The 21,624-nt window shown below is 41.1% G+C and overlaps 2 protein-coding genes across 2 annotated transcripts in view; both read left to right on the top strand.

Moving 5' to 3' along the window:
- The window catches only part of Mbtps2 (membrane bound transcription factor peptidase, site 2), a 61,504-nt gene that overhangs the window by 21,948 nt on the left and 17,932 nt on the right, over window positions 1–21,624 (top strand). The window contains exon 6 of the mRNA XM_004670004.2: window positions 20,015–20,133. Within this exon, the coding sequence (XP_004670061.2) occupies window positions 20,015–20,133 (119 nt within the window). The remainder of the gene's footprint in view (window positions 1–20,014; window positions 20,134–21,624) is intronic.
- Window positions 11,545–13,132, top strand: Yy2 (YY2 transcription factor). The gene has a single exon (XM_012951548.2). It carries the CDS (start codon window positions 11,657–11,659, stop codon window positions 12,962–12,964), a length of 1,308 nt encoding a protein of 435 aa, XP_012807002.2. The 5' UTR covers window positions 11,545–11,656; the 3' UTR covers window positions 12,965–13,132.

The following is a 21,624-nucleotide window of genomic DNA, read 5'->3' as shown; positions in this document are numbered from 1 at the left end:
TACAACTCTGCATCTCTTGAAATGGAGTAACTAAGGCTAGTCAAGTATGGAAATAGAATTATTGTTAAGCTTGTGAATATATAACAGCTAACAAGAAAAGAAAAAAAAACACATTGGAACTGGGAAAAGTAAAAACAGGAAGTTTCAGTACTAATTGCCTCACCATCTTAGTAGAAAAATTCTACCAGAAGTTAAGTTAGAACTAGAGACTTGAGTGTAACATTTAGTAAACACTTCAAAATCCAACAGCACAAATAAATTTTTCCTGTGATCAAAATGAAAGTATGAAATAGACCCTCCAAAATAGCACTTATGTCAAAAAAATAAAATGAGCCAGGCATGGTGGCGCACACCTTTAACCCCAGCACATGGGAGACAGAGGTAGAAATATCACCGTGAGTTGGAGGCCCCCCTGAGACTCCATAGTGAATTCCAGGTCAGCCTGGGCTATAGTGAGACCCTATCTCGAAAAAACAAATATATAGATGGCAATTCAAAAGATCAAAATACATTGTTAGTCAATAAATAAAATGAGACAAGCTCCTTTGTTAAAATGTCAGTCTGGAACCAGAAGTGGTGGTGTGTGCCTTTAATCCCAGCCCTTGGGAGACAGAGGTAGGGGGTTCACCATGAGTTCAAGGCTACCCTGAGACTCCATAGTGAATTCCAGGTCAGCCTGAGCTAGAGTGAAACCCTATCTCAAAAAAAAAAAAAAAGTCAGTCTAAAGATATAGCTCAGTCATAATGTGCTTGCCTAGCATCTGTGAGGCCTGGATTTAAACCCCAGCACTATAAAGAAAAGATTTGTTTGGATTAAAAACATATCCCAAAGTATGATGGGAAGAAACCCATCTAAAAATACTTTGAGAGCTGGGGATGTGGCTCAGGGGTTAAAGATGCTTACTTGCAAACCTGCCAGCCTGATTTCATTTCCCCAGACACCCAAATACAGCAGGACAGGCATTCATTTTCAGTGGCAAGAGACCCTGGGGCACCCATACACATGCAAATAAATTAATAAGATTTTTTCCAAGAAAAATTACTAAGAAGTGGTGAAAATAAAATCATGCCAGGCATGGTGGTGCATGCCTTTAATCCAGTATTCCAGAGGCTGAGGTAGGAAGATTTTTGAGACCAGCCTGAGAAGACGTAGTGAATTCAAGGTCAGCCTGGGCTAGAGCAAGAACCTATTTTGAAAAACCATTAAAAAATGTGAAATCAGCCGGACATGGTGGTGCACACCTTTAAGCCCAGCACTCAGGTGGCAGAAGTAGGAGGATCAATGAGAGTTCAAGGTTACCCTGAGACTACATAGTTAATTCCAGGTCAGCCTGAGTCAGGGTGAGACCCTACTTTGAAAAAAACAAAAATAAACACAAAAAATGTAAAATCATAAGCAGAGCATACCATGCAAATGTGAATAGTAATAAAGCTAAATGCATTAGGTTAGACATGAGGGGTCACTGACTAATAAAGAATATAACCTTAGGAACCTAATGGTTGTGATCTGTGTTCTATAAAGTAACAAAATATAACATAAAACAAAACTGAAGGGCTGGAGAGATTGCTTAGTGGTTAAGGCACTCACTTGCAAAGCCAAAAACTCCAGGTTTGGTTCCCCAGGACCCATGTAAGCCAGATGCACAAGGTGGTGCATGCATCTGGGGTTTGTCTGCAGTGGCTAGAAGCCCTGCTATGACCATTCTCCCCCCTCCTCCCTCCCTCCCTCCCTCCTCTCTCTCTCTCAAATAAATAAAAAAAATTAAAATATTTAAAAAATGGAAAAATACTAGGAGAAATAGAAATATATTCATCTCATAATATATGGGAAATAGTCAGGCTATGGAATCTCGTAATGTAGCAGTTACCTTCTTGTTTCTAGACAAACACTACCAGAAGTAGCTTATGGAAGGAAAGGGTTTACTTCAGGTTTACAGATTCCAGGAGAAACTTCATCATGTTGGAAGAACATGGATCACTCAGCATACATCCACAGCAGAGAGACAAAGACTAATGCCAGCAAGCACAAACAGCCAGAGCTCAAGCTGGCTCCTTACACACATAGTAGGGCTGGTCTCAAGATCTTCTCCCCTAGTGACATGCCTCCTCCTGGAGGGCTCTGCTTGCTGAAGACTAAGTAGGAAGCATAATAAAAACACCAGAGTCTATGGGGAACATATAGTCAAACCATCACATTCCATCCCTGCCCCCATAGACTCATGATAACTCACAGGTGCAAATTATACTCAGTCCAACCTCAAAGATCCCCATAGTTTTTACCAACGTTAACACTGTTCAAAAACCCAATGTGTTGGGCTGGGGTGATGGCTTAGTGGTCAAGGCGTCTGCCTGCAAAGCCAAAGGAACCTGGTTTGAGTACCCAGGACCCATGTAAGCCAGATGCACAAGGGGCACATGCATCTGGAGTTTGCAGTGGCTGGAGGACCTAGTGCTCCCATTCTCCATTCCTCTCTATCTGTCTCTTTCTTTCATACAAATAAATAAAAATCCAAAGTCTTGGGCTGGAGAGATGGCTTAGTGGTTATGCCACCTGCCTGCTAAACTGAAGGACCCAGGTTCAATTCCCCACTACCCACATAAAGCCAGATGCACTAGATGGCAAATGCATCTGGAGTTCATTTTCAGTGGCAAGAGGCCCTGGAATGCCAATTCCCTTCAATCTGCCTCTCTTTCTTTCTTTCAAATAAAGTTAAAAAAAAAAAAATCTTTTTTAAATCCAAAGTCTCATCTGAGATTCAAGATAGTCTCTTAACTGTGAGCCCTGTAAAATCAAAACACAAGTTTCATACTTCCAACACATAATGCCACAGAATAAACATTTCCATTGCATGAAAGGCATAACTAGCTGGGTGTGGTGTTGTATGACTTTAATCCCGGTATTTAGGAGGCAGAGGTAGAAGGATCACTGTGAGTTCTAGGCCAACCTGAGACTACATAGTGAATTCCAGGTCAGCCTGGCCTATAGCAAGACCCTACCTCAAAAAAAAAAAAATAAGCATAACAAGGAGTGAATGGACCAATTCAAAATCAGTAACCTACAGTATATATCAAACATCTACAGTTCCAAGACTAACACCTGACACCAGTGATGGAGCTGTCTCTGGGTTTCCAATTCTACCCCTTCAGCTGGGCTGATCACATCCCAGGGAAAATTCCATCTCAAGCTAGCCGCTCTTCATGGCAGCCATTCCACAGTCCTGGTTAACAAAAATATTGTCAGGTCTACACTGAACCACAATTCATCTTCATAGCTCCATACAGGGATTTCTACCCTGCTTCATATTGCAACATCTCATTGGTTGCTAGAATAATGTGTACTTCATGAACCACTACCCTGCATTTTCCATGCTTCCAAACACAGTACCAGGTGGGCAGCATAGCCAAATTAGTAAATCCAGGGGGAAATAAAGTTTGACCTTGAAGAGCAGGATACCCCATCAATTGAACTCCTTTAAAAAGCTTTGTAGCCAGGTGTGGTGACGCATGCTTTTAATCCCAGCACTCAGGAGGCAGAGATAGAAGGTTCTCTGTGAGTTTGAGGATACCCTGAGACTACATAATGAATTCCAGGTCAGCCTGAGCTAGAGTGAGACCCTACCTGGCTGGAGGAGGGGGAGGCAAGCTTTGCATTCTTTTTTTTTTTTAATTTTTATTAACATTTTCCATGATTATAAAAAAAAAAATCCCATGGTAATTTCCTCCCTCCCCCCCACACTTTCCCCTTTGAAATTCCATTCTCCATCATATTACCTCCCCATCTCTATCATTGTGCTTACATATATACAATATCAACTCCTCCCTTCCTTTCTCTTCCCTTTATATGTCCTTTTTAACTTACTGGCCTCTGCTACTAAGTATTTTCCTTCTCACGCAGAAGCCCAATCATCTGTAGCTAGGATCCACATATGAGAGAAAACATGTGGTGCTTGGCTTTCTGGGCCTGGGTTACCTCACTTAGTATAATCCTTTCCAGGTCCATCCATTTTTCTGCAAATTTCATAACTTCATTTTTCTTTACCGCTGAGTAGAACTCCATTGTATAAATGTGCCACATCTTCATTATCCACTCATCAGTTGAGGGTCATCTAGGCTGGTTCCATTTCCCAGTTATTATAAATTGAGCAGCAATAAACATCGTTGAGCACGTACTTCTAAAGGAAATGAGATGAGTCCTTAGGTTATATGCCTAGGAGTGCTATAGCTGGGTCATATGGTAGATCAATCTCTAGCTGTTTTAGGAACCTCCACACTGATTTCCACAATAGCTGGACCAGACTGCATTCCCACCAGCAGTGTAGAAGGGTTCCTCTTTTTCCACATCCCCGCCAACATTTATGATCATTTGTTTTCATGATGGTGGCCAATTTGACAGGAGTGAGATGGAATCTCAACATACTTTTAATCTGCATTCCCTGATGACTAGTGAAGTAGAACATTTGTTTAGATGCTTATATGCCATTCGTATTTCTCCCTTTGAGAATGCTATATTTAGTTCCATAGCCCATTTTTTGATTGGCTTGTTTGATTCCTTATTATTTAACTTTTTGAGTTCTTTGTATATCCTAGATATTAATCCTCTATCAGATATATAGCTGGCGAAGATTTTTTCCCATCCTGTAGGTTGCCTCTTTGCTTTTTCCACTGTGTCCTTTGCAGTGCAAAATCTTTGTAATTTCACGAGGTCCCAGTGATTAATCTGTGGTTTTATTGCCTGAGCAATTGGGGTTGTATTCAGAAAGTCTTTGCCAAGACCAATATGTTGAAGGGTTTCCCCTACTTGTTCCTCTAGCAGTTTCAGCGTTTCAGGTCTGATGTGAAGGTCTTTAATCCATTTGGACTTAATTCTTGTGCATGGCAAGAGAGAAGAATCTATTTTCATCCTGCTGCAGATATATATACAGTTTTCCCAACACCATTTGCTGAAGAGGCTGTCTTTTCTCCAATGAGTATTTTTGGCATTTTTATCGATTATCAGGTGGCTATAACTACTTGGGCTTACATCTGGGTCCTCTATTCTGTTCCACTGATCTACATGTCTGTTTTTGTGCCAGTACCACACTGTTTTTGTTACTATGGCTCTGTAGTATAGGTTAAAATCAGGTATGGTTATACCACCAGCCTTATTTTTGTTGCTCAGTATTATTTTAGTTATTCGAGGATTTTGTGATTCCAAATGAATTTTTGGATTGTTTTTTTCTATTTCCATGAAGAATGCCTTTGGAATTTTGATAGGGATTGCATTAAATGTGTAAATTGCTTTAGGTAAGATTGCCATTTTCACAATATTGATTCTTCCAATCCAGGAACAAGGGATGTTTTTCCACTTCCTAGTGTCTTCTGCAATTTCTTGCTTGAGTGTTTTAAAGTTCTCATTGTAGAGATTCTTTATTTCCTTCGTTAGGTTTATTCCAAGGTACTTTGTTTTTTTTGATGCAATTGTGAATGGGAGGGATTCTCTGATTTCATCCTCTGTGTGTTTGTTGTTAGCATATGTGAAGGCTACTGATTTCTGTGTATTTATTTTGTATCCTGCTACAGAGATAGAAGGATCTCTGTGAGTTTGAGGCTACCCTGAGACTACATAATGAATTCCGGATCTGCCTCAGCTAGAGTGAGACCATACCTGGCTGGAGGAGGGGGAGGCAAGCTTTGCATTCTTTTTTTTCTTCTTTTTTTTTTTTTTTGGTTTGGTATGGTTTGGGATTTTTTTTTTTCTCAATTTTCATTAATATTTTCCATGATTATAAAAAATATCCCATGGTAGATTTTTTTATAATCATGGGAAATGCTAATAAAAATTTTAAAAACAAATAAAATAAAATAAAAAAATATATCCCATGGTAATTCCTTCCCTCCCCCCCCCACTTTCCCCTTTGAAATTCCATTTTTCATCAAATCCCCTGCCCATCTCAATCAGTCTCTCTTTTATTTTAGTGTTATGATCTTTTCCTTCTCTTATGATGTTCTTGTGTAGGTAGTGTCAGGCACGGTGAGGTCATGGAGATGCAGGCCATTTTGTGTCTGGCAGTGCAAGTTTTAAGGAGTCTTACTCTTCCTTTGGCTCTTACATTCTTTCCACCACCTCTTCTGCATTAGACCCTGAGCCTTGGAAGGTGTGATCGAGATGTTACTCAGTACTCCAGTCAATTCTTTCCAGCACTATGATACCTTCTGAGTCATCCCAAGGTCACTACCATATGAAAAGAGAAGATTCTCTACCCAAAGTGAGAGTAGTGTTAATATAAGGGTATAAATATTAAGAGAAGTGCTTACTGGGCAGTTTGATAAGCATAGTATATACACTTATCCAGACATCAGCAGACGTTACACCCCTAGGGCTCATGACTACCCCTGTTTTATGTTTTTGGTATCAGGGATGTATTCCCTCCCATTGAGCAGGCCTCCAGTCCAATTGGAGGGCAGTTGGTTTCCACCATGACAGATGTGCCACTATTGCACCCGTTGACTCATTTGGCCTGGCTGGCCAATTATAAGGCTTGCAGTGCCCACTTTTGAGTATCTTCACTGGTGGTATCTCTTTCTCCCATTGAACTACATGTAGAATGGCTTCTTCCAGCTTTTGTCAGCTGGTCTATATGGAGGAGATTATCACCTCAATCCCAGCAGTATTTCTCAGTGACCTTGCAGCCCAAGTATGTGGAGTCTTCAGCAATAGGGTCTTACCATCGATTCCTAGTGGGAAACCAAGGGCCTCGGCCATAGCCTATAATGTTTTGGAGCATCAGGGACCTCCCTGGCCAACAACTCACTGGAGGTATCCCATCCCTGGCACTGAAAATTTTCTAACAACGATCTATGGCTCCTGAGTGTTCCAGTGTCTGAAACCAGAGGATTCCATATGGTTTATTTGCATCCTCTTAGATTTTTTTTGGTTTTTCGAGGTAGGGCTTCACTATAGCCCAGGCTGACCTGGAATTCACTATGGAGTCTCAGGGTGGCCTCAAACTCATGGCAATCCTCCTACCTCTGCCTCCCAAGTGCTGGGATTAAAGGCGTGCGCCACCACACCTGGCTTTCCTCTTAAATTTTAATTAGCCCTCCCTCCAACTTTCCTTTACTCAATCTCTTCCCCTGACCTCACTTTGGGCCTTTACACACACACACACACACACACACCCGTTTATCTATTCTTCTACTTACATATATACAATACCAACCTATTAGGTACCCTCCTCCCTTCCTTTCTCTTCCCTTTATATCTCCTTTTTTAACTTACTGGTCTCTGCTACTGAGTTTTTTCCTTAACAGCTTCAGCCTTCCATGGGTGGATTTTACCCTCAGGCATCTTTTCCATTGTCCCAATGCAAAGCATTTGCCCCATCTGTAATGGTGGTAATTTTATAATTACAGCCTAAGTAGCCTATAACCAGTATCTTTGCCTATAACTTCAAATTTGCTTTGATTTTTTATGTGATAAACTGTGCATCTTTCATTTCTTTCTGTTCTATACCTTCCACCAAGCACACCAGTCCTTACTTGCTCAACTTGCTCAAATTCTCAGGGTATGAGCAGAACACATCCAGCCTTACTGTGAGTAACCCAGTTCCAATTAAATCCTCATTCCTCTTTGACAGTTCATAAGCCAAGCCTTCACAATCTAAAATTATCTTTGCATTTAACATGTTCAAACTTTCTGCTAACAGGACTGCAAGCCTTCTCCAGTTCAAATCCTTCCACATTCTTCCCACAAACATATTCCAAATGACCAAAACCCATATGGTCAGATTCATCGCAGTAATGACCCCACTCCCTTTACCAATTTTTTGTAGTAGTTACCTTTTCATTCCCAGACAAACACCTACCAGAAGCAGTTTATGGGGGGAAAGGGTTTATTTCAGGTTTACAGATTCCATGGGAAGCTTCATCATGGTAGAAGAAACTGTCTCACTCCAGCATATATCCACAGCAGAGAGAAAGAAACTAACATCAGCAATCAAGAACAGCCAAAAGCTCAAGCTGGCTCTCTACACACCTAGTAGTGATGGGCATACATATAAATTCAAACCATCACATTTAATTTTTAACATAATGCCTATGATCCTTACAAAATAAATACTTTATTTGTTTTTTTTTTTTTTTTTTTTTGTTTTTTGTTTTTTGTTTTCACAATTGGGTCTCACTCTAGCCTAGACTGACATAAAATCCACTATGTAATCTCAGGCTGGCCTTGAACTGAATGATCCTCCTACTTGGATTAAAGGCATGTGCTACCACATCCAGCTTCATATTTTAATTCACAGAAAAGCCACCCCAAAATTCCCAAGATTAATAGTAGGAACCTATGTATAAAGTACCTAAAATTTTGAAACTTATCTCTTTTTTTTTTCTTTTCTTTAGATATTTTATTTATGAATGGGCACACCAGGGCCTTTAACCATTGCAAACGAACTCCAGACACATATACCACCATGTGCATCTAACTTATGTGGGTTCTGGGGAATCAAACCTGGGTCATCCTTAGGTTTTGCAGGCAAGCACCTTAACTGCCAAGCCATCTCTCCAGCCATATATATATATATATATATATAATTTATTTGAAAGAGAGAGCAAAAGAGGCAGAGAGAGAGAGAGAATGGGCATGCTAGGGCCTCCAGCCACTCTGAACAAACTCCAGATGCACGTGCCACCTTGTGCATCTGGCTTTATGTGGGTACTAGGAAATATAACTGGGGTCCTTAGGCTTTGCAGGCAGGTACCTTAATGGCTGAAGCATCTCTCCAGCCCCAGCTACCTAGACGCACTTTCTTTTTTTTTTTTTCCTCCATTTTTTTAAATTTTTTTTAAAAATTTATTTATTTGAGAGCAGCAGACACAGAGAGAAAGACAGATAGAAGGAGAGAGAGAGAATGGGTGCGCCAGGGCTTCCAGCCTCTGCAAACGAACTCCAGACGCGTGCGCCCCCTTGTGCATCTGGCTAACGTGGGACCTGGGGAACCGAGCCTCGAACCAGGGTCCTTAGGCTTCACAGGCAAGCGCTTAATCGCTAAGCCATCTCTGCAGCCCTTTTTTTAATTTTTATTAACATTTTCCATGATTATAAAATATATTCCATGGTAATTCCCTCCCTCCCCACCCCAATTTTTTTTTTTGTCGTTTATTTATTTGAGAATGACAGACAGACAGAGAAAGGGAATGGGCGCGCCAGGGCCTCTAGCCTCTGCAAATGAACTCCAGATGCGTGCGCCCCCTTGTGCATCTGGCTAACGTGGGTCCTGGGGAATCAAGCCTCGAACCGGGGTCCTTAGGCTTCACAGGCAAGCACTTAACTACTAAGCCATCTCTCCAGCCCTATAAACTTATCTTTTTTAATTAACATTTTCCATAATTATAAAAAAAATATATCCCATGGTAATACCCTCCCTCCCCCCTCACACTTTCCCCTTTGAAATTCCATTCTCCATCATATTACCTCCCCTTGATACTTACCACACCTTGGATCAATTTAATTCAATGCCATAATTGTATTTTATCTATGTAATAATGTAGTAATTTTGCTAGTATAATGTATAAAGTTTGGCTAAAAATAGTTCACTACCTAAGATAAGTATTATGTTAATGAAAATAAAAATATGGTCTGGAGAGATGGCTTAGCGGTTAAGGCATTTGCCTGCAAAGCCAAAAGACCCCAGTTCGATTCTCCAGGACCCACATAAGCCAGATGCACAAGGGGGCACATACATCTGGAGTTCATATGCAGTGGCCAGAGGCCCTAGTGTACCCATTTTCTCCCTCTCTCTTTTTCCCTCTGCCTCTTTCTCTCTCCAATAAATAAATAAAAAATAAAAATAGAAAGAAGCCAGTCCACTTTTTAAAATAGCAATTTATTTATTTATTTATTTTTGATTTTTTGAGGTAGGGTCTCACTCTGATTCAAGTTGACCTGGAATTCACTATGTAGTCTCGGGGTGGCTTCGAACTCACAGTGATCCTCCTTCCTCTGCCTCTCTATTGCTGGGACTAAAGGTGTGCGCCACCACACCCAGCTTAAAATATCAATTTAGCCTGAACTTTCAGATTATATAGAGAAGGAAACTAAGATAAACTCATATAATCCATGCTGGCCTTATACTTCAGATTCTCCTGTGTCCACCTTCAGAACATTAGAATTGCAGTTGTGTGTCATCATGTCTAGCAGAAATTTTCTTTTTTTTTTTCCTCTGAGGTAGGGTCTCACTGTAGTCAGGGTGACTATGCAGTCTCAGGCTGGACTTGAACTCACAGTGATCCTGCTAACTCTGCCTCCCGAGTGTTGGGATTAAAGGCATGCACCACCATGTCCGGTTGTTTTTTAATATTTTTATTTGCAAGCAGAGAGAATGAGAGAGAAAGGAAATGGGTACACCAGGCTTTCTGCCACTACAGATGTACCAGATACAGGCACCACTTTATGCATCTGGCTTTACATGGTACTGGTGAATCAAACCTGGGCCATTTTTGAAGCTAATATAACCCTAATATTGATAAATTGATAATATTGATAAAATATGAAAAGCTTAGAGACACATACTATAGCTCAGGAATGCAAAGATAGTTTAATAATGGGAAATCTATTTGAACATTTACCATTGGGAAATATTCCTTATTTAAGATGTTGAAAATACTTAACAAAATTAACATTCATTAAGATCTTGAAAATAATACTCAGTAAAAGTAGAAATCTAGTTTTTTTTTTTGTTGTTTTTTTTTTGTTGTTTTTTTGAGGTAGGGTCTCACTCTGGTCCAGGCTGACCTGGAATTAACTCTGTAGTCTAAGGGTGGCCTTAAACTCATGGCGATCCTCCTACCTCTGCCTCCCGAGTGCTGGGCTTAAAGGTGTGCGCCACCACGCCCGGCGAAATCTAGTTATTTCTTAATGGAATAATATTTGTTAAAGGACAAGACAAGCGGCTCTACTATCATTGATTACTTACATTAACTGTTGGCTGTGAATGCAATCATTGCAATTAAATAAGCAAAAGTAAAGATGTACAAATGGGCTGGATATATAGGTAGGTTGTGGGTCATTTTTGTAGCATGTAGACACATATACAATATATAAATATTAGAAAACAGCCTGGTGTGGTAGTTCATGCCTTTAATCCCAGCACTCGGGAGGCAGAGATATAGGATGATCACTGTGAGCTCGAGGCCACGCTGAGACTACATAGTGAATTCCAGGTCAGCCTGGCCTAGAGTGAGACCCTACCTCAAAACCAAAGGAAAACAAAAAGCCCAATAAATAAATATTAGAAAAGGGTAGGCTTTCTGTTTTTACAGATACTGTTGTCAGTCTGCTTAGGGAGAGAAAAGAAAATCAACTGAAATGAAATTTAGGAAAATTCAATGAAGAATTTGGTTGGGAAACTAATAATACTTGGGTGGTGCTGCAGGAATGTTAATTCAGGCTCTAGGCAAGCAACCAAGCAATCATGAATATGATCACACAGATGAACATGCACAGGATGAAGCACGCTTATGGACATGGCAGATTGAATTTGGGCAGATCCGTCGCAGTGATGTGACGTAGCCTGGCACATGCGCATAGTGCTCCCAGAATTGAATGTATCAAAATGCTTGCACATCTGGTCGCAGTGGTGTGACGTAGACCAGCGCATGCGCATAGTGCCGAAGTTGAATGTATCAAAACGCCCGCGCTTTTCGTTGGAGCAGACGCTTTTCCTCAGAGCTCGCGTTTCTCTGGAAAGCAAGCGTTTTTGCCTTTGAGCGTTTCTTTCTCCAGAGCCTTCTGGTCAGCTGCCTGCTACCCAGCACCACTACAGAGGTCTCAGCTATGGCATCAAAAGAAACTGATATGACCACAGAAAATCTGGAGCTTGACACAGAGCTTGCTGAGCTGCAGCCAATCAACTTAGAGGCTGTTTCTTTGGAGACTTTGGCGATGCAAACCGCGGAGGCGGAGGCATTCACATACGAAGGTAACTGTGTTGATTGGATGGACGGTGACATTTACCAATCACCTCTCATAGCACTACAGCCTGTTGGCAACGACATCCTGAACCACGGAGGCGAAGACCAAGATCAGGAAATGAGCGTAGTGCAGACTCGAGAGGAGGAGGAGGAGAGCTACCCAGACTCAGAGCTTCTGCTGGCCTGCAGTGAGTATGAGCGCATGCTTATCAGCTCAGCCTTCAATCCAGATGAGTACCTCCAGCCGACCATGGCCTCTTTGTCAGCCTCTACATCGTTACTGGCGCATGATCCTGGCCAGGGAAGCCCCTATGATGGAGATCTCTGCGTCTTGAATGACATCCTTGAGGCCAGCGCAGAAGGTGGAGGGATCACTGACCTGAGCCTGGGTGATAAGAAGTGGGATCAGAAGGAAGAACAGATCCACACTGAGGAGGGAGAGCCATCGTTCACCATGTGCGCCCCTAACAGTGAAAAACAGGAGGAAACAGTGGCTGAGGAACATGCTCAAGACTTACCTCTTGATTATTCCGAATACATGACGGGGAAGAAATTTCCTCCTGAAGGAATACCTGGATTTGACCTGTCTGACCCCAAACAGCTGGCAGAATTTCTTAATGCGAAGCCTAAACCCAAAGGAGATTTTCCAAGACCAATTCCTTGCTCTCATAAAGGCTGCGAAAAGATGTTCAAGGACAATGCTGCTTTGCGAAAACATCTGCACACCCATGGTCCACGAGCCTTCATCTGTGAAGAATGTGGCAAAGCATTTCTGGAGAGTTCCAAGCTAAAACGTCATAACCTCGTTCATACTGGAGAGAAGCCCTTCCAGTGTACCTTTGAAGGCTGTGGGAAACGCTTTTCCCTGGATTTCAACTTACGCACACATGTGAGAATCCATACTGGAGACAAGCCCTTCGTGTGCCCTTTTGATGCCTGCAGCAGGAAGTTTGCTCAGTCGACCAACCTGAAATCGCATCTCTTAACACATATTAAGAGCAAGAATGACCAGTGAAAAGAAGAATCTTCTGGAAACTGGGAAGTATAATAGTGTTGCTGGTGATAAGTAAGCCTTTTGTTTGTATATTGTTTCTAGCAAAGTTATTTTAAGTGAATTCTACTAAGGTTCATGTTTTGATAAAGTAGTAAAAGTTAAAGGAAGCCTTTATATAGGATAATGTTAAGATTTTCTGTTTTGTTCTGCAATGTTCTTGTTTTGTTTCTGTTTTTTGTGTGTTGTTGTTGTTTTGTTGTTGTTTTGCTGTTGTTTTGTTGTTTGTTTTGTTGTTGGTTTGTTGTTGGGTTTTTTGTTTGTTTTTTTGTTTTTGTTTTTTGTTTTTTGGGTTTTTTTTTTGTTGTTGTTTTTAGGTAGGGTTTCACTCTAGTCCAGGCTGACCTGGAATTCACTATGTAGTCTCAGGGTGGCCTTGAACTAAAGGTGATACTCCTACCTCTGCCTCCCGAGTGCTGAGATTAAAGGTGTGACCACCATGCATGGCTTTTTTTTTCTATTTGTTTGTTTTGTTTTTAATATATTTTATTTATTTATTTATTTATTTATTTGAGAGAGAGAGAGGAGAGAATGGTTGCCCCAGGGCCTCCAGCTACTGCAAATAAACTCCAGATGCATGTGCTACTCTGTGCATCTGGCTTACCTGGGTCCTGGGGAATCGAACCAGGGTCCAGTGGCTTTACAGACAAATGCCTTAACCGCTAAGCCATCCCTCCAGCTCAATGTTGTAAAGTTTGGTTTCAACAGGAAAATAATTCATGAACCCCTGTTGTTAGTAAGATGCCCTACGTGGGAATCTGCAGTGGTAGTCTTGTGAAGCTTGATTTGACAGGAGACTAATTGATGAGCTTCACATCATAATGTTACCACTTTGCACTATTTGTTCTGCAGTGGTATTTTGGTGAAGTTTGGGTTCAGTAGGAGACTAACTCACAGGCTCTAAGATGCCCTTTGTTATTCTGCAGAGGTGTTCTTGTGAAGTTAGGTTTTAACAGGAGACTAATTCACCAACTTCAGATTGCTAAGATGCCCTGTGTTATTCTACAGTGGTGCTTTTGGTTTGGTTTTGACAGAAGAATAGTTTGCAGACCTCATGACTCTTCAGTACCCTACCTTATTCTGCAGTTGTATTTTTGTGAAATTTGGTTTCAACAGGAGACAAATTCACAAACCTCATGTTGTTGCTAAGATGCCTTGTTTTGTTCTGCAATGGTGTGTTTTATGAAGTTTGGTTTCAACAGGAAACTAATTCCAGTATCTCACATCATCATGTTGCTAAGATGTCCTGTTTTGTTCTGCAATGGTGTTTTTGTGTCACCTGGTGCATCTGGTTTACTGGGGAATCAAACCTGGGTCCTTAGGCTTCACAGGCAAGCGCCTTACCTACTAAGGCATCTCTCCAGGCCAAGGACAGTTATTTTATTTTATTATTATTTTTTAACTTATTTTATTTACTTGAGAGAGAGAGTGGGGGAGAGAATGGGACACTAGTTCATGAACCTTATGTTGTTGCTAAAATGCCCTGTCATATTCTGCAATGGGATTTTTGTGAAGTTTTTATTTTTATTTTTTGGTTTTTTTTTTTTCAACAGGACACTAGTTCATGAACCTCATGTTATTGCTAAAATGCCCTCTCATATTCTGCAATGGGATTTTTGTGAAGTTTTTTTTTTTCTTTCAACAGGACACTAGTTCATGAACCTCATGTTATTGCTAAAATGTCCTGTCATATGCTGCAATGGGATTTTTGTGAAGTTTGTTTTTATTTTTCAGGGTTTTTTTTGGTTTATTTTTTGTATTGTTTTTGGAGGTAGGGTCTCACTCTAGCTCAGACTGACCTGGAATTCATTAGGTAGTCTTAGTCTGGCCTTGAACTCACAGAGATCCTCCTACTTCTGCCTCCTGAGTGCTGGGATTAAAGGCGTGCACCACCACACCCGGCTTTGAAGTTTGGTTTTTGACAGGAAACTAATTATTGAACTTCTCATTAAAAGACAGTTCTTTATACAATGATGTTAAAAATGGGACATTTCTTATTCTCATAAATAATGACATTTACTTAATGTTTGCATTTATAAAAAATATGTTCCAAATGTTCATGTTTATATTTTTAGGAATATGCTTAATACCATATGTGATTTTTCTGTAAGTTAATAAGGTTGTAAAAGATTTTCTTTCAAAAAATGGACAGTTTTGTGTACTCTTTTTGGTGCTTAAAGAAGTTTTGTTTGTTATTTTAATTTTATTTCTTAATGTTAAGATATTTTACATAACTATCTTGTACTGAATTATATACCATACCATGTTAGATAATCTAAAAGTATTAGTCAACTTAAACAGATTTTAGTAACCTTATTTTCACTCAGTACTACAAGATGTTATTGTTGAATATAATTTCTTTCTGTGATTAGAATAAGGCCTAGTTGCTGAATATATTTCCATACTGATTTAAACCTATATGTACGTTGTGTATGTTAGAAAAATGAAATAAATGGTTCTTTGAAAACAACAAAATAGTTTACCTTTGTAAATGTAGTAATGAGAAAATACAAGAAGGAAAAAGTGCAGCTAGCATCTGAGGAATAAAGACTAAGAATGCTACTAAACCTCTGATAGTGAACAAGACAGTCTTCCATAACAAAAATTATCTGGGGGGCTGGAGGGATGGCTAAGATGCTTGCCTGCAAAGCCAAAGGACCCAGGTTCAATTCCCCAGGACCCACGTAGTCCAGATGCACAAGATGGTGCATGTAATCTGGTGTTCATTTGCAGTGGCTGAAAGCCCTGGCACTCCCATTCTATCCCCCTGTCTCTCTACCTCTCTCTCTCAAGCAAATAAAATACGTTAAAGAATAATATGAAATAAAATAACTGTCCTTGGCCTGGAGAGATGCGTTAGTACTTAAGGCATTTGCCTGTGAAGCCTAAAGACCCAGGTTCAATTCCCCAGTAGCCACATAAACCAGACGCACAAGGTGGCACATGCTTCTGGAATTCGTTTACAAGGAATGTAGGCCCTGGCATGCCCATTTGCTCTACCTCCTGATTTCTCTCTCTCTCAAATAAATAAATAAAATATTTAAAATTATCTGGGGCTGGAGAGATGGCTTAGCGGTTAAGGTGCTTGCCTGCAAAGCCTAACAACCTGAGTTCATTTTCCCAGTACCAACAGAAGCCAGATGTACAAAGTGACGCATGCATCTGGAGTTCATTTGCAGTGACTAGAGACTCTGGTGCATCCATTCTCTCTTTATCTGCCTCTCTGTTACTCTCAAATAAATAAAATATTTAAAAAGTTATCTGGCCAAATTGTCAGTCATACAACCATCAAAAAAGAAGGTGTGTGGGGGGGGAGATGTCTCAGTGGTTAAAGGCGCTTGCTTGCAAAGCCTGCTGGGCCCGATCTAGTTCTCCAACACCCACATAGAGGCTAAACCAAAGTGGCACATGCATCTGGCAGCAGAAGGAGACTCTAGTATGCCCATAGACACATACATGCACGCACATATATACACATACACACACATCTTAATTTCAGCACTCTGGATGTTTAAGTAAGAGGATCACTGAGAATTCAAGGCCACCCTGAGACTACATAGTGAATTCCAGATCAGCCTGGGCTAGAGCAAGACCCTACCTTGAAAAAAAAAGTAAAATTTTAGATTTGGAGAATGGGCAGATGGCTGAGCAGGCTTCAATTCTTAAATCACCCATGTAAGCCCGCATATAGGGTGGCACAAGTATCTAGCATTCCTTTGCATTGCCAGAAGTCCAGGCTTGCCTCCCCCGACTCACACATGCAAATTTTTTTTTTTTTTAAATCATGGGGCATGGGGTGCTTGCCTGCAGAGCTTGTGGGCTGGGAATTCCCCAGCTCCCACATAAAGCCAGAATGGTGCTTTTCTTCAAGGCGCACCCATACACACGTAGATAAATAAATTTATATTTTTTAGAGGGTTGGAGAAATGGCTGGATCAGTTGTTGCTTTCCAAACTTTTAGGCTGAGTTCAATTTCCCAGTACCCACATAAAGCCAGATGCCAAAAAGCAGCACAAGTGTGGTTTGTTTCCAGGGTCAAGAAACCCAGGCGTCCTGATACAGATACACATACACGCATATGCACATGTGCAAATAAAAAAAATAAAATATGGGGGGCTGGGAATATGGCATAGCACCCAAGGGTGCTTGCTTACAAAGGTGGTTAACAGGCTTCTATACACAAGCTGCCCATGGGAGCTCGGATATAGAGTGGCGCCAAGTTGAGGTACGTTTGCAGCGGCAAGAATCCCGGGCACATTCCCTACTCCACACATGGGCAAATAAAAGTTTGTAAAATTATGAGGGGCTGGGGCGTTGGCTTAATAGTTAAAGGCACTTGCTTGCAAGCCTTCCTGCGGAGTTCAATTCCCCAGACACCCAAAAGCTGCGCAAGTGTCTGGTGTGTTTCGAGGGTCAAGAAACCCAGGTGCCCCCCCCCACACACACTGGACTAAAGACACTGTACTTAGAAGAATCAAAAAAAAATGGGGGTTGGGGAGTTGGCTCAACACGTGCAAATAATTTTTTTTAAGAAAATATAGAGGACGGGGGACATGGATCCCTGGTTAAGGGTGCTTACTTGCAAAATTACCCAACAGGCTTCTATTCTCAAGCCACCCATGTAAGCCCGGATGTAAAATGGCGCCATGTGTGAGGTTTGTTTGCAGCAGAAGGAATCCCAGGTGTACACACACACACACACGTGCAAATAACTTTATTTTTAAAAAATGATGGGTGCAAGGCGGTTGGGGTGGTACACACCTTTAATCCCAGCACTCAGGAGGCAGAGGTAGGATCATCGACAGTTCGAGGCCACCCTGAGAGTACAAAGTAAATTCCAGGTCAGCCTGGGCTAAAGTGAGACCCTACCTTGAAAACCAAAACAAACAAACAAAAAAAGATGACTCAGCAATAAAAGGTGCTTGCTTACAAAGCTTGCTTTATGGGATTAGTTCCTCAGCACCCACATAAAGCCAGGCTGGCCAGAGATTTTTGTTTGTTTGTTTGTTTTGGTTTTTCGATGTAGGGTCTCACTCTGTCTGGCCCAGGCTGACCTGGAATTCACTATGGAGTCTCAGGGTGGCCTCAAACTCACGGTGATCCTCCTACCTCTGCCTCCCGAGTGCTGGGATTAAAGTCGTGCGCCACCACGACGGGGTTGTTTTTTGTTTTGCTTTGTTTTTTGCAAGGCGCACCAATGCACACGCACGCACATGTGCTCGCAAATAAATCAATTTTAGAGGGGTTGCAGAGATGGCTCAATGGTAATGGCACTTGCTTCCAAAGTTGGTCTGCAGGCTTCCATTCTCAATTAAGCCGGGCGTGGTGGCGCACGCCATGAATCCCAGCACTTGGGAGGCAAAGGATCCCTGTGAGTTGAAGAACACCTTGAAACTAAAGAGTGAATTCCAGGTCAGTTTAGGCTAGAGGGAGATTCTACCTGGAGAAACAAACCAACCAACCAACATATATATATATATATAGAGAGAGAGAGAGAGGGAGAGAGAGAGAGACAGAGAGAGCGCGCTCGCACGCACACACACATGACCAAGTGAGAGCGAACCGAGGGTGGTGGCACGCATCTCATACCAGCACTCACTGGGGAGGCAGAGATCACTTTGAATTCGAGGACAGCCTGAGACTACAGAGTGAATTCTAGGTTAGCCTAGACTAGAGTAAGACTACCTTGGAAAAAAAAAAAAGAAAAAAGAAAAAGATGGAAGGGGCTGGAGAGTTGGCTCAGCAGTTAAAGGTGCTTGCTTGCAAAGCTTGCTAGCTGAATTCAATTCCCTAGTACGCACATAAAGCCTTTTTTTTTTTTTTTTTTTTTTTTTTTTGCCAAGCTTGCTGGCCTGGATTCAACTCCCCAGCACCCATATAAGGCCAGACACCAAAAAAGTGGTGCATGTGTCTGGCATTCTTTTGCAAGGATAAGATTCCCGTCCAAACACACATATGTACAAATAAATAAAAAATTGTTTTAAGTTATGAATTCACCCTAGTTATTGTAGTGTCAAAAAGAATAAGGAAAAAATAACCAGAATAAATTTAATTTTTTTCTTATTTAAACTTTTTATGGTAATGCACACCCTTAATCCCAGAATGTGGAAATAATGAATAATGAATAAAAATTAGTGGTGTCTGGGCTGGAGAGATGGCTTAGCAGTTAAGCGCTTGCCTGTGAAGCCTAAGGACCCCGGTTCCAGGATTGATTCCCCAGGATCCACGTTAGCCAGATGCACAAGAGGGCTCACCCGTCTGGAGTTCATTTGCAGTGGCTGGAGGCCTGGCACGCCCATTCTCTCTCTATCTGCCTCTTTCTCTTTCTGCCTGTCTCTCTCAAATGAATAAATAAATAAATAAATAAAATTAGTGGTGTCTGTTTTTTTCTTGAAAAGAAGGTATATTTAGAAAATAATTACTTTTGTCAAATATTTATTTATTTAAGAAAAAGAGAAGCCGGGCGTGGTGGCGCACGCCTTTAATCCCAGCACTTGGGAGGCAGAGGTAGGAGGATCACTGTGAGTTCGAGGCCACCCTGAGACTCTATAGTGAGTTCCAGGTCAGCCTGGGCTAGAGTGAAACCCTACCTCGAGAAAAACCAAAAAAGAAAAAAAAAAGAGACACAGAGAGAAAATGGGTGTTCCCAAGACCTCTAACCACTGCAAACAAACTCCAGAGGGTACTAGGAAATCGAACCTGGGTCCTTAGGCTTTGCAGGCAAGTGTCTTAACTGCTAAGCCATCTCTCCAGCTCAGAAAATATTAGTATTAAATCATAATATCATGAGTTCTTCCTAATATGGTATTAATAGACCCATTTCAGATTCTAAAATCTGAAATGAGGACAGATGCTTAACTAAATATCTGTCTGCTTCACTAATACTAAATAGATAGCTTTGCCTCACAACTTCTGGTCACTTGATAAATGTATGAGTATGCTCATGTATTATGGAGTGCAGCTCACTATATCATTCTTGCCATTACTCAACTACTTTTGTTTTTTCTCTTTTAGGTATATGGCATAATTTTGTCCTTGCCATCCTGGGTATTTTAGCTCTTGTTCTCCTCCCAGTAATTCTCTTGCCATTTTATTACACTGGAGTTGGAGTGCTGATCACTGAAGTGGCTGAGGTAAATGGATTGCTTCGGGTGTTCTTTCACCAGATAGTGTGATGCTTAGTATTTAATGTGAGGGACTTAAGTTTTCATATGCCCTATTTGGGGACACAGCCCTGATTTAGGAAAGACTAACCTGTGGAACTTTCCAGAAGTGGGCAAACTACTTTTAGGAGCAAAACCTGGGAAGTGAGAGAGGTAACTCCTGATACTAGTAGTCCCCTAACTCAGGAGTGGGCTAGCTGCCTCTAGCAGCAGCCCGAGGAAAAAAGAAACTGAAGAGAAGTTTAGTTTAAACCATTAATAAACTGCTGCATCTGACACTCTGAAGTTACTGCAGCTGTGGTAATTATTTTTTAAATTTTATTTATTTATTTTATTTATTTATTTGAGCTTGGTGTGGTGGTGCACGCCTTTAATCCCAGCACTTAGGAGGCAGAGGTAGGAGGATCACCATGAGTTTGAGGCCACCCTATGACTACACAGTGAATTCCAGGTCAGCCTGGACTAGAGTGAAAAGCAAAAATTTATTTATTTATGTCAGAGAATGAGAGGCAGCCTCAGAGAAAGAGAGAGAATGGGCACACCAGGGCCTCCAGCCATTGCAAATGAACTCCAAATGCATGTGCCACCTTGGTTATCTGGCTTACATGGGTAATGGAGAATTGAACCTGGGTCCTTAAGCTTTGCATGCAAGCACCTTTACCACTAAGCCATCCCTCCAGCCCTGTTTGTTTTTTTCTTTTTTCTTTTTTTTTGAGGTAGGGTCTCATTCTAGCCCAGGCTAACTTGGAATTCACTATGGAGTCTCAAGCTGGCTTCAAACCCTACCTCCGCCACCTGAGTGCTGGGATTAACGACATGTGTCACCACTCCTGGTCATCCTTAAATTTTAATTAGCAGTTTGGGGAAGACTTTACCTGGTTTTTCATTTATTTATTTTTTTTTAATTTTGGGTTTTTCTAGTGCTGGGGATCAAAACCAGGACCTGCATATACAAAGCATGTGCTGTATACCCCCAGCCAATTATTTCAAGATATTTTCTTTAATATTTTTATTTATTTATTTGCAGGCAGAGAGAGAAAGAGAATGGGTGTACCAGTGCCTACAGCCACTGCAAACAAACTTCAAATGCATGTGCCTCTTTGTGCATCTGGCTTTACATGGGTACTAGGGAATTGAACCTGAGTTGTTAGGCTTTGCAGGCTAGTGCCTTAACTGCTGGGCCATCTCTCCAGCCCCCCATTGTTATTTTAATCTTAATAATCAGGAAATGGATTTTTTTTAATTGGGAAAACTCAGAATCTTGGAGGAATGGGAAAAGCAATTATAATTGTTGGGTTTGTTTTCATAGTTTTATGGGGTTATAGATTTTGGATTTAGAGCTGGATTATTTTATTCATTATTCAAAATAGTCTACTTATTTAATTCAATGATGTCTATTTGCTATTATTTTTTTAGATACATAATGGCTTGTCTTCACATATTGTCTGATTTTGTTTTACC

The sequence above is a fragment of the Jaculus jaculus genome, chromosome X, assembly GCF_020740685.1.
Source record: "Jaculus jaculus isolate mJacJac1 chromosome X, mJacJac1.mat.Y.cur, whole genome shotgun sequence".
NCBI lineage: Eukaryota > Metazoa > Chordata > Mammalia > Rodentia > Dipodidae > Jaculus > Jaculus jaculus.
This window is presented reverse-complemented; position numbering and strand designations above follow the sequence as displayed.